Here is a 12811-nt window from a genome sequence, read left to right on the forward strand (position 1 = left end):
ACAAAAAAAAAATAAAAAAATAAAAAAATAAATAAAAAAAAGGTGAAGCAGCTCTCGCCCCAAGCCGCAGGAGCCCAGTAGCCACGCTTGGCCCTACGGCTTGGTTTATCCTTTCTCACCTCCACAAGTCTCATAGCCCAATTTCACTGGAGGAAGGTTGGCACTCCACTTCTCCCCGTGGGCCGAGACTCACTCATCTAGCCCAACTTCCTGGCCCGTGCCAACCGTACTAACCCTCGACCCAAGCCGAGCCGAGCTGCCACCATGCCGCATTTCACCACACACGCCAACAATGTCGTGGCTTCTCCAAGCTTTTTTCACACATCCTCGACCCCCATCAAGCCAAATTTCAAGCCCCGAGGCTCCCAAAAAATTAAGAGGACAAGGAAAAATTAAATTTTGCTTACCTTGAAGCGGCGTGAAGACGAAGCAAGTAACGAAAGATGATCCTTTGCATGGGCAAGATGTAGAATTATTAGAGGAGGGGGAACAAATATCTTCTAAGCTTTCTCTCTCTTGTAGGGAAAATAAATATCTCTCCAAAGTTGATTTAATAATCCACTTTGGGAGAAATTTATTTCCTTTTCCTAGAATGATCTAATTTCCAATTAAAGAGGGAATCAACATCAAATAGGAAACAATCCTATGTTTCCTAAAGTAAGAACGTCTCTACACCTGCTGCCCTTTCCTGTGATCAGCCCAATAGGTGTGGGGACATTTGTGGTGCCAAAAATAATCAAGAAAAATATGGAGGCGACACGTGGATTTTTGGACAAAAAAAAATAAGATTACCCTTGAGGCACACCGGGATTTCTACGTGCAAGCAGTAGACAATCATCCCTTAATCAAGGTCAAAAGTGATCAAAATAGGTATTTGTTCAAAACCTATTTCATCAACCCTCATCAAATCTTCCCTACAAGGTAACTCCCAAATTATTTCTTTCAAATTATATTAATTAGCTAATTAATTGATTTATTACTCAATTAATTCATTAATTAGCTAATTGATGGTGATTAACACCAAAAAATACCAAGGGTGACTGGTTCCCACCTCTCCAAAGGGGGCGACCACACCCCTATAAATACCACCTCATTTTCTCCAAAACCCAAGGCCAAGCTTTTTGCAAAATTTTCTAAATTCTTTAAACATTTTCCCCTCAAAATTTTAACTTTAGCATCGGAGGTTCTTCAGCCAAAGCCCTCCCCCATTCATCGTGGGCGAGTGAGGCTATTGGTCTTGACCTAAAGTGTTAATTATTTTTACAGGTGCATTTTCGTTCAAAAATAAGAAGGAAGAAATTTGCATCCACACATATATTATACTCTTTTCGTAAATATATACATCTAAGAAAAAGTACAAAAAGAAAGCTTCAAAAAGTAATAAAAAGTGAAAAAAAGAAGTAAAACACCCCTAAAAAGTAAAACTCGACAAAAATTTAACAAACATCATTATCCATCGTGGAATATCATCGTCATATCATCGCTATTCACTTATCCGCCTAAAGCGTGGCGCTGCGCTTCCACGTCAGCCTCCGTTGACCCGACCCGGCGGCGATCCGGGTCTTGACTCTCTCAAAGTCCGACATCGGGCAGGGTATGGTGATTCCGCCGTCGTGCTGATAACCGTACTCCTCCTCAGCCTCTCTCAGAAGCTGCCCGAACAGGGGATGGTTAAAGTAAATGACGGGCACCAAAACTCTCTGAAAGTCACCGTCTTTTTGGCCCACGTATACAGCCAGATGTCCCTTCGGAACCGTAACAGGCTTGTTTTTCTCAACCGGGCTTTGACCCAACTGCTTGTAACCCGACCTGCTGCAGCACAGAGATTTGGCGGCAGCGGATAGCTTCCGGCCCCACGTGAGCAGCTTCGACATGGGTTTGTAGCTGCAAGCTGAGGAGGAAGAACCCGGGTTGAGCCGGGTATATTCGTGTCGGGTCGTACGGACGAAGAACCACCGGATGACCGGGCAAAGGCGCTTTCCGAGCTTGAATCCTCTGAATTTTGCCATTGTTTCTGGGGGAAAAAAGAGGAAAATCTGTGCTTTGGGTTTTGAAATTCGTGTTGAGAAGTGAATTGGGTTGTCGCTAGAGAGTGATTTGCTTCAAGAAAATGGCCATGGGTCGGCCTCGGACATGGCGAGACGAGAGAGGGTTAAGCAGATTTCAGAGAGAAAGGTGGGGATATTAGACATGGTCTGGCTTTCGCAGTTCAACTACACAAGCTTTTAGGGTATTTCATTAAAATATAAAATACCTAAATGCTTAATTTGTACTATTTGGGCTTGAGATGTAGCTGAAATTGTGTTTTTGAAGCAAAAAAAAATATGATTATGTTGAACAAAGAGAGGACACAAGATAAAAAACGATAAGGCAAGCAGAATTATACACAAGGACTCGATCACCAGCTACTATTCTTTCAAAGTGAACAAAATTGAGCTGAATTTGATCTCTTGGTGATGATCTATGAGGGTTTGGTGGGTGTGTTTGAGTTCTGGTTTTGGTGTGCTGGGTGTGTGTTTGAGTTCTGGTTTTGGTGTGCTGGGTGAGGATTGAGATAAAGATTGTTTGGGAGGAGAAGAGAGTGATATATATATATATATAAAATATGATTCGGAAAATGACTCAAATGAGGAGAATATTACGAATTCAAATCTGTACGAAGGGAAGGAGGAGAGCAAGTGCAAGCGGTGAAGGAAAGTGCAAGCAGGGAAGGACTTGAATTTCCTTGAAAAAAGTTGGAATTGGAAATGATCATTGTAGTTTGCATCACATGGCTTTGCCCATCTTACTTTTATGGTTTAAGTTTGTTATTAGTCTTAATTATGGTTTAAGTTTGTTATCAGTCTTAATTAGATTAATTATCATGAGACTCCCCCAAATTAATTCGAATAAGTAGTTCCTCCTTTTCTTCGTTGTTGACATATTTTGGTTAGCTAATTTAATAGAACTACGAATTTTAAACTAGATGAATGAGAGAAATGAGAATGTAATCATTCAAAGAGAGTATGTGTTTTATGATGTTTGAAATTTCTTAGATATGGTCGGTATTTTTGTGAAACTATTGGAAAAATCAGAAAAATCAAAGAAAAATATAGAAAAAGGAGACTTCATCTTATATCGGAGAACTCTTAAATTTCGGTTACAATCGACAGATTTTGTCGATATTTCGGTTAAATATTAGTGTAAATTCAATAAGACTTATGCTGAGTTTATGATGAAAGTTTCAACTAAGTTATGTGTAATTTATCCATTCTAATGAGATGCTTTACTTTATTATTTGTTATTAGAAAGAAGTTTCTTTCTCACATATCACATACTCAATTTTTACACAATGTTTTACCATTAATTCTTGAAAAGTATGAATCCTTAAAAAGTGTGTGTGTATATATATATATATATACTATACAAATACTTATACTTGTGTCAACTCCTTTTGTTTTAAGGTCAACATACACCCATGTAATTGGCGTCTGAGAATGTAGACCTTATTTGCGTGTGTAAGAAGGCTTGGACGTGAAAGTCTCATAGGTTTACTCTCTAATAATCATTAATCACACTGTTAAACCACATTACATGGCATTGTCTTAATTATCAACCCATCCCACAATGTCGTCTACAAATGTAACCTTTGGAATAAACGTATTATTTCTTGTTAAACAGGTACTTAAGAAAAGATATGTTATTGCTTATGAAATCACACATTCGCATGATATTACTTACCTACACAAAAAACACTTGCAAGTATATGTGTTACAAGAACAAAAATTAATAAAACAATGATGCCACTCAGTACTATGGTATAGTGTTATTCCTCTTCACTTGTAAGTGGAAAGTCTTAGGTTCGAATCTCGTGGATGGTGAATTCGATACCAAATTATGTTGCTCATTGTATGACTTAGCCGAACTCTCTCCTTCTTTTAATGTAAAATATATCGTTTTACTCAAAATAAATAAATAAAACTATGATGTGTTAATTCTTTGAACAAGCTGTGTAAGTAGAACGAGAATCCATTCATATCCAACGATAGTCGATCATCAACTAAGCCAACGCGTGAGGAAAACCCTTGAACCTTAAGTGTAGGGTTTGTGTTGGGCGGTTGGATGCGTCAACTTATCAAAGAGACGACCCTTGAACCTACTATTCCATACTTTTCAATTTTGATCAGAGCAATTGACTAAAAAAAGGAAAAAGAAACTCTTATCAATTTTTCTTAATAGTACGTAATACTGAGAAATACGAAAAGTGAAAGATTGAGATTGAAAATTGGAAATCTAATAGTTGTAGAATCAAATCAAATGGCTAAAAATACTAAATGTTACGAGACAATTAATGAAGATACACCTGAAATTAATAAGAGATTTTCAGTGTACTTAAAGTATGCATGAGTTGGTACGTCACTTGTCATATCTACTTATATAACGTTGTATACCTCTCATGTTCCCATTACATACATAGAAATGTTTAGATCCGAAAGTCAAAATCTGAGCTCCCAATTCAACACGTTGGTTTCCAAGAAGCTGCTGAATTGGACAAGTACGTTCCCGTTGGAAAAAAAGGGTACACGCCTAGAAGACGGAAGAAGACCAAGTCAGACTCACAGTACCTTGCGGGTACAGCCTACATTACACGATCTAAATTTATTATTCTGGTGCCCTACTTGTATGAACCATCAGGTGTTTTCATTATCTAGCAATAAATTAACCTAGCTACCAATAACTTGTGAGACCAACCCCATATCTATTTCTTTTGTTTAAAGAGAATGAGGTAAACTTAGCCTCACAATAATATGATTCAAATTCATCTTTGGAAAAAATCGAACTTAAAACCTCTCACTTACAAGTAAAGAGGAATCTCACTAGACTATGGTATTAAATGGCAATCCCATAACCTTCCCCTTGGATTCTTGGAAACGGTTATGTCTTGTTTTAGGTAATATAAATAACCCTAACCTCGCGGTTCGGCACCACCTAAAACAACAACACAGAAAAGGAGTTGGTTCCTTGTCGATGTGAGTCATTCCCCTTAAACCCTAAAAATAGTTTTTTGCAATTTTGGAGCTTGAGGATAAAGTAGTTTGGTTCTTGCATGAGAATAAAATACTCATAAAATGGAAAAGAAGGAAACCCAATGTTGGGTTAGTAAACGTTATTTCTGCTAGTGCGTTTATAGATTTTCAATTGATCTTTTTATAGTATCTGAATTTGTAAATTCATGTATCAAGTTTAATGGTCACAAATGCTTAATTACCAATTATTTAAAGAAAAATACCATATGAAATGCGCAATTTATTTTTTCCATTAGTTTATCATTAACTTATTGTGACTTACACATCTTAACTCCACAAAGGAGTGAAGGGAAATATAACAAAAGGAAAATACTTGTAAGGTGGTGATTTACTTAGGATAAATCAAAGCACAACTATGGATATGATTGAACAAATATGTGTGCAAAATTAAATGAAGTGTGTCTTCATCATTTCTTTTAAAATTTCAATTGCATAACGTTTTGTTGTTGGTTCTTTTTAATAAAATAGATGAATGCCCCCCCCCCCCAACCCACCAAAAACACACACACACACACACACATATATATATATATATATATATATATATCAGTTGAAAACTTTAGATAGAAAGACAGGGGGATACTACCGTGCTATTTGAATAATAATAATTATATAATATGTTCAGAACCATCTTTATTTTTGCGATTTTGTCCATATGATTTTGTTCTATAGTCTATTTTACTGTGTCCCTCCTTTAATTAGTCAAATGCGTTAGAGTTAAACGACAATCAACGCACGGTTCCACTTGTCCGACGAAACCTGGAAGGCCAAAGCACGTACGACGATGCAACAGATGCACAAAGCACGAAGCTGCCGCAGTCAGCTTCCGTACCGTCAGTCCGTGTACTCTACCGTATCCAACCGACCGTCTGATGATTATTCAAATCACACGGGGCCCACCTCGTGCATATCGGTTTCAACCCTTCCAATGTGCGTGGGCCCCACCCTGCCACTTGGCTTCATCAGGACGTTCAATGCGTAGTTGTGGGCCGGGTCGGTAGAAGAATCCAATATAGCCGACTAGTGGGCCGTCCCTTTCAATCGTAATCAGCGTCCGTTACATAACCTTTGAAGGAGGGAATCTCTGCATGTCTCGATGGCTTTTTTGATTTTAATATGATTTTTGGCTACGTATTTTCAGGTGAGGTAGATCATAGATGCCTACCTTCTACAGAAAGAGAAGTCACTTACAATTTGAATACCGTACACCGTACGAATGCGATGATTAGGGTTTTACTAGAAATTTGATCTATGCGTTGCTGTGAGATTAGAAATTGTATAGATAAATGTTTGAAAAAATTGTAAACTCGAATTTAGTAAAATGAACAGATGTCTAACCAACACTGCACCGTGACGATACACTGCTAGCAACAGTTGCTTCAATTAAATTATCCTGATCCAAATGGAAATACGAATCAGCTAAAATTGTTAAAAACACAAAATAACACTTGAATCAAATGTATAGACAAAAGCAAATGTTAAAAATAATATATATATATATATATATATATAAAGAATATTACATTAAATAAGATCTATACAATGAAATAAACACATTACTCTGTTAAGTTTAATAATATGTACAATAAGTTCTTGACATTGCTTCTCTTATATTTTCTTAACAAATAAATAAAAACTTCTATTTTCTACCTCCCCTTCATCAATTAAGAAAACGAAAACATTAGGTAGCCATATAAGAGAATTTATTCGATAACCAAGAAAAAAGCAGTTCCAATATCTACATATGGGCAGCTGTATTATGTTGTGCCAAAAGAAAAAATTTTAACAAACGAATTAAATCACTTGGCGAGTTTTCAATCCAAAACAAAAACATACCCAAACACAGAAATCTCTGTTTACAATCCCTTCCACTTTGCTTCTTGCACTTCCATATTCATTCTTCTTAGTCCCCTTAGTCCCCTTAGTCCACACCCTCCATATTCGTTCTTCCGCTTCCAAACTCCTATTAAATTATCCGCGTTTCCTCTAAAACCCATCAAACCGTTTTCTCACTCTTCAAAATCCAAACCACCACTTAAAATATACAAAATCACAATTAAATAAAGATTACAACACACTATATCACACTTAGAACCAAAATGTACTAAAACAAAAGATGAACTCAAAATCCTAAATTAACTGTTCGTATTTAAATTTTATTTCCAAGGTAATTTTCCTACCGGAAAACATTGATCTACAAAACCAAATTACATTTTTCAGCAAAAAAAAAAAAAAAAAAAAAAAAAAAAAAAAAAAAAAAAAAAAAAAAGACAAACCAAATACAATATAGAAATACAGCCATTAAATTAAGCTTGATTTACATTATACAAAGTCAATTCAAACAACTAAAAGAACATAAATGAAAATATTGAGAAACCAACCTCTTTAAAACGAGAAAAACTTGTGTGGGGCTTGACATGCCACTAGACAATGCTGAGTGGTAGTCCCATACCATTCATAACTTGCCATGTGTTAAATATTGTTTCATTAGTATAATTTCTTATTTATATTTTATATCATAATTCAAAATTTAATTAATAAAATATATATATGGAAAAGTAAATTGTTAGAAGGCCTGAACTTCAAGGACGCCACAATCACACGGTAAGAGAGGAATGCAGATCCGGGTGAAGTGCAGCTACGGAGAGGATTGTCGGGAATGGGCGATGGTGGAATTGCAAGGGGCGGTGGAAATTCAGCCACAATTTCAAGACCACCTCTTTTCGCAGCACCTGCCCTGGAAAACTGAAGCAGTTTCAACTCTTCCAGGAGTGATGGAATCGAAACAAATGTATTCGAATTTTGAATAATCGAATGTGTTTATGTATGTGACTCATTACAAACAAACATTAGCTTTCTCATGATTCGCATAAAAAATAATCACAAGCTTATCTCTCTCTCACGGCCTTGCATGGCTGCTGGGAAATTGTGCAGATTTTAGGTAATTACTGGTTCAAAGGTTTATTAATCCATCAAAGCTGGATTAAGTTTCTGACTAACCTCATTATTTCAATTCAATAAAAAAAAAAAAAAAAAAACTCTCATTATTTCAATGTATTATCAAATTATTATTAAGGAAGGGCATATAAATTCTGGAGAAGAACCCAATTCTCAAAGCCAACTTCGTTCATCAGTAGTTTGTCGTTTCCAATTTTCAAATATTAATAGACTATAGATGTAAAATTGAACGAGTTATAAGTAATTATTAGAGAGAGTTGAGAGATGGGAGATGAGAGACTTAATAAAGGGAGAGCCTGAAGAGCAAGGAAGAATTGACAGCGTTGTAGATCATCGGTGCCGACGAGAGAAAAGAGGCGAGTTCGCAGATGGAGGTAGATTTAACTGGGATTGTGAATTTTGTTTTTACCATTTTAGTTTTTTAAGAAATAATGATTTAAGTTTTTAATTTTATTTTCATATAAAACTAAAAATAAGAAATCATATTTAAGTTTAACACATGGCAATTTATGAGTGGCGTGTAGTGCCACTCAACATCATCCAGTGGCATGTCAAGCCCCAGACAAGTTTTTCTCCTTTAAAACACAGCCGGTTCCACTCGTCTAATGTCTTTAGTTTAACAAAACCAAATTAACCTGAAATTAAAATAAACCTCATTAATTAAATCAACCTACTAAAAACAAATTTATACTCACACATGTATAACACAATACACACATGTACAATATATATAATTGAATGAAATACCTTGACGGTTTGTGTATTTGCAACCGTGACTGGAGGCGAATATCACACAAAAAGGATTTTAATGATGGAGAGTAAGGATCCCAATGAGAGCTGAAATCAGAAAAATTAAATTTCAATTCATGTACAAATCCGAAATCACAAAAATGTATAAATTAGAGTAGATGAATTGAAACCGAAGACATTATAAATTATCTTGTAATTTGGTCAACAGACAAATATGCAGACTTTAATTTTTTTCCGCGTTTTCGTACGGTCGCAACTGATCCAGAGGAGTTGGCCTCACAGCTTCCATTTCAACTATTCAAAATGGATGCAATTTTTTATGAGCAATTAAAAAAAAAAAAGCTCAAGAAATATTGGAATAACTAAAAATTTATCAAACCTGAATTGTCATCAGATACACTAAATAAAAGACACAAATTAAACTCCTACACCTCACCTATCCAACAGGGGTTCAATTTGTAATACAAAAGACGAAATTCTTGTTCCTAATGAACATAGTTACTGTAAACATAACATCATGTAAGAAACTTATCCATTATTTTTCCAATTTGCTTAATGTGGGGTTATAGCTAGAATCACAACAATTACTAAATAGACAAATGACTTATCCTTATACTTGGATGCCAAAATCCAATTATAACACATGCACCCTATAATTATAGCCAAATTTTGTGCTACTTTACACTTAACAGTATTAAACAAATGCATAGAAATGGAACATTCATTCCTATAAAGTGTATATCAACATATGGTGATTAAATTCAACATGTTATGGCAATACTCTTTGAATCTCCCTACACAGCATGTTACAACAAAATCTGCAAAAAAAAATTAAAATAAATAAATAAAATCTGAAAACAACAAAATCCAACAATAAAAAGACCAAATCCACAGGCGAAATATACACGCCCTTTTCACACACCTTCCTACTAACGAAGCAGACGGTATAACACCAATAAGCCAAATAAAAAAAAAACAAAATAACCAAGAGAGAGACCATACATAACATTAACTCTTAGAAGAAAAAATAAATTCAATTCAACTCTATAACAACACACAAAAGCCAGTAGCCAAAATTATCACCTTTAACAAAGACGTCTTCTGCATGCCGAGGGTGTTGAAAATTTGGAGACTGAGAATTAGTAGCTCCATGCAGTGATACACCGAAGCCATTGAGCAAGGATTTTACAGGAGAAGCCCCATCGCCTCCCTGTAAAATAACGTATTTACATTTATGCCACTCCATTAGTTCGCCATTGTAAATTTACATTTATGCCATCAGTTACTCCATGCATAGAGAGATGGAGAGAGATACTCACCACTTAATTGGGCTATTTGAAGGAGGAGCCATCGCCGACGTCGTTGTTGGAGAGGTCAAAGTCGCCGTTGTTTCCCAAAGACAATCGCATGGGACCAAAGTCGGAGTCGGTGGCGCTTGATCGGGACATCATGAGCTGGTGCTGGAGCATCATGGCGGCAGCAGATGCGGCTGATGTGGAGAGGGGGCAAGTTTGGTTTGCATAAAGCTGTAAAAACCTGAACCCAAGACTATAAAATTAAACCTCAAAATGACAACTAAAAAATAAAAAATCTCAAAACATAACTTAATCATCACAATTCCAAAATCACAACCAAAACATATAAAAATGCCAAAAGATCGTATCAAGACTGAAGCAAAGAACAAAACAAACTTACACCCTTAATTACCTAGCAACAAAACCCAAGAAAGCTGAATTTGCTGAAACTGAAAACAAAAACGGGTTAGACAGGCAGATATAAAACCCCAGACTACAAAATGAACACCAAAATAAGAAAGAAAGCAAAATTTCAACATGAAACCAATTTACAACAAAACAAACTTGTACCTATAATTCCAAACAATACAACCTGCTCCGTTAACAATTTGCAAGAAAAACACCACGACGCAGCGATTAGAGAGAAAACCAAAGCTGAAAATGAAAGAAAGAAAGCATAAAACAGATAGAAAATGGAAAATGACAAACGGAGAAGTGAAAGCCAAAGAAAAAACAACAAATGGAAAAGAAAACGTGCATCGATCATCAACGCGTGGAGGGCATTCCGTCGGTAGAAAGCATAGAGAAGGATGGAAGTGAAAGGCAAAGAAAAAACCAAAACAAATGAAAAGCAAAACTTGCAGCGATGATCAACACGTGGAGGGTTTCGTCCAGTGCACTCAAAGCTGCCCATCAATTTCCTCGGTATGCTAAAAGAGAAAATATTAGAAAACAAAAACCAAACACACCAAACCATCTTTTCATATTTTTTTTAATCATTTTGTTTTCTCTCTAACCAATATCTATATCATTTTTTATCCTTTTTGGTGCTACAAACATTTTTTTAATCTTAATTTTTTGTCAACAACCCATTACTTTAATCTTAATTTTCTGCCACTTCGCATTTATTATCCTTTTTCGAGGAATGGGCCTTCGTTACTACCACCACGCAACTGCAATGGCAATGGCATCCCTATTTTCCTGTCTTTTTCTCAAATGGAAGGGAACGATCAACATGTGGGTCTTCGCATTTATTATCTCTTTCGTGGGTGGCTTTTTTGTTTTGGCTTTTTTTTTCAAGGGCTTTGGTTCTAGCAATAAAGGGGAGTACATGGTGATGAGAGACACAAGGCCGCGAAGGACAAAATGGACTTCTTACTGTAGCAAAGTGTGAACCGTACGGGGACCAAAGCAGAAACCGAGGGCAGTTCCGCCCTTTCACTGTTGGTGAACAGTGCTCGCTCTCACATAATGAACAGTGGTTTTCTGCTGAGCTTTAGTATATAGATAATTTGTCCAATTAGGCTACGTACAAGTAATATCTTTTCTCTTCCTTTCATTTTCTTCCATTTCTTCGTGACTTATGTGCAAGTACAATTTCTGTACATAAAACTTATAAAATTAATCATAATATTACACTGCTAAAGTTATGATCTTGGAAACATAGAAATGGAGAATAAATTAAAGAAATGACCTTAAATCTTCATGTACTAACCCCAAATCAAAGCACTGGGATGATAAAGAGAGGCTAAAATTCAATGTACAACCTTCATGATTCATGATCAAAATTGTCTATGTTTTAAACTATAATTTATTCTGTAAAATATCAATAAAATTAATAACATTCAACTAATTTTTTGATCGATTTAACAACAGTCAACTTTTGATTATATTATTTTGTTGTTTGAATGAAAACTACGTGTTGTTTGACTTATTTGATTACAATTAGATGACAAACAAAATTTTAATTTTTAGCTAATTTGTAAAGATAATTTTGTCTGGTTTGATTACAATTATAATTTGTAGAAATAATTTTAATTTAGCCCTAGCCTCATTTTGGTGTCAAAAGGGAAATCGAAGCACCTGTTTAAATTGGCTTATGCGTGTTGAAATCTGTCACATCGACTATACTTTTGAGAGAATAAGAGTTTAAATATTTTAATCCCACTTCAACTAATACCAAGACCTTTTTTGATAAAATCTCACACCTGACGAATTATGCAGGTCGTAATTAACAAGTTGGAGACAATACGTTCAACTGCATGCAATTGCAAGCGTAACCTTTCAAGAATCTAGATTAACATGTCTTAGCTGTGTTTTTCAATATGTTTTGCTGTCACTATTTATGCGAACACTACTGACTATATGATACACTACTCCATGCCTACCCTTGTGTCCTGTGATTGCAATTTAGTTCATGAATTAATTGTGGTAAAGAAAAAAAGATAAAAGAGAATGCTAGCAATGTTGTGGCTTATATTTAACTGATGGGAGAAGAAGGCCGGCGGCACAGAGAGAATAGAGAGAGATGGAAAGAGAGAGAGAGAGAGAGAGATATGTGTTTGTAGGGTTGTATAAAGGATGTGTGTTATTCCCCTTACGCAGTGCCTTTATTTGTAATAATAAGAAAGAAGAAATCATTCTCCTCCAAGGAATACAAGTCCTAATAGGGACGAATAACTAGAATCAAATATAATTTAGGATTTACACAATCACACTTAAAAAGAAGTTTATAACACTCCC

The 12811-nt window shown here is 35.6% G+C and overlaps 1 protein-coding gene and 1 long non-coding RNA gene across 9 annotated transcripts; both read right to left on the minus strand.

Moving 5' to 3' along the window:
* Positions 1-1292: 1292 nt before the first annotated feature.
* LOC125469477 (auxin-responsive protein SAUR36) lies at positions 1293-2351 on the minus strand. The gene has a single exon (XM_048566844.1). The coding sequence runs from the start codon at positions 2007-2009 to the stop codon at positions 1500-1502; it is 510 nt and encodes a 169-aa protein (XP_048422801.1). The 5' UTR covers positions 2010-2351; the 3' UTR covers positions 1293-1499.
* A 6249-nt stretch (positions 2352-8600) lies between these two features.
* LOC103964553 lies at positions 8601-10820 on the minus strand. Of its 8 annotated transcripts, none has more exons than XR_007251753.1 (7): positions 10640-10820; positions 10482-10518; positions 10094-10310; positions 9858-9984; positions 8997-9068; positions 8772-8861; positions 8601-8659 (listed from the first exon to the last, which is right to left on the minus strand). It is a non-coding gene; the product is annotated as an uncharacterized LOC103964553 (long non-coding RNA). The 8 variants fall into 8 exon arrangements; XR_007251754.1 differs by having other exon boundaries at positions 8985-9068; XR_007251752.1 differs by lacking the exon at positions 8997-9068.
* Positions 10821-12811: the final 1991 nt, after the last annotated feature.

This window comes from the organism of the source record quoted next, unplaced genomic scaffold (genome assembly GCF_019419815.1).
Source record: "Pyrus x bretschneideri cultivar Hongxiangsu unplaced genomic scaffold, Pyrus_bretschneideri_v1 Contig43, whole genome shotgun sequence".
NCBI lineage: Eukaryota > Viridiplantae > Streptophyta > Magnoliopsida > Rosales > Rosaceae > Pyrus > Pyrus x bretschneideri.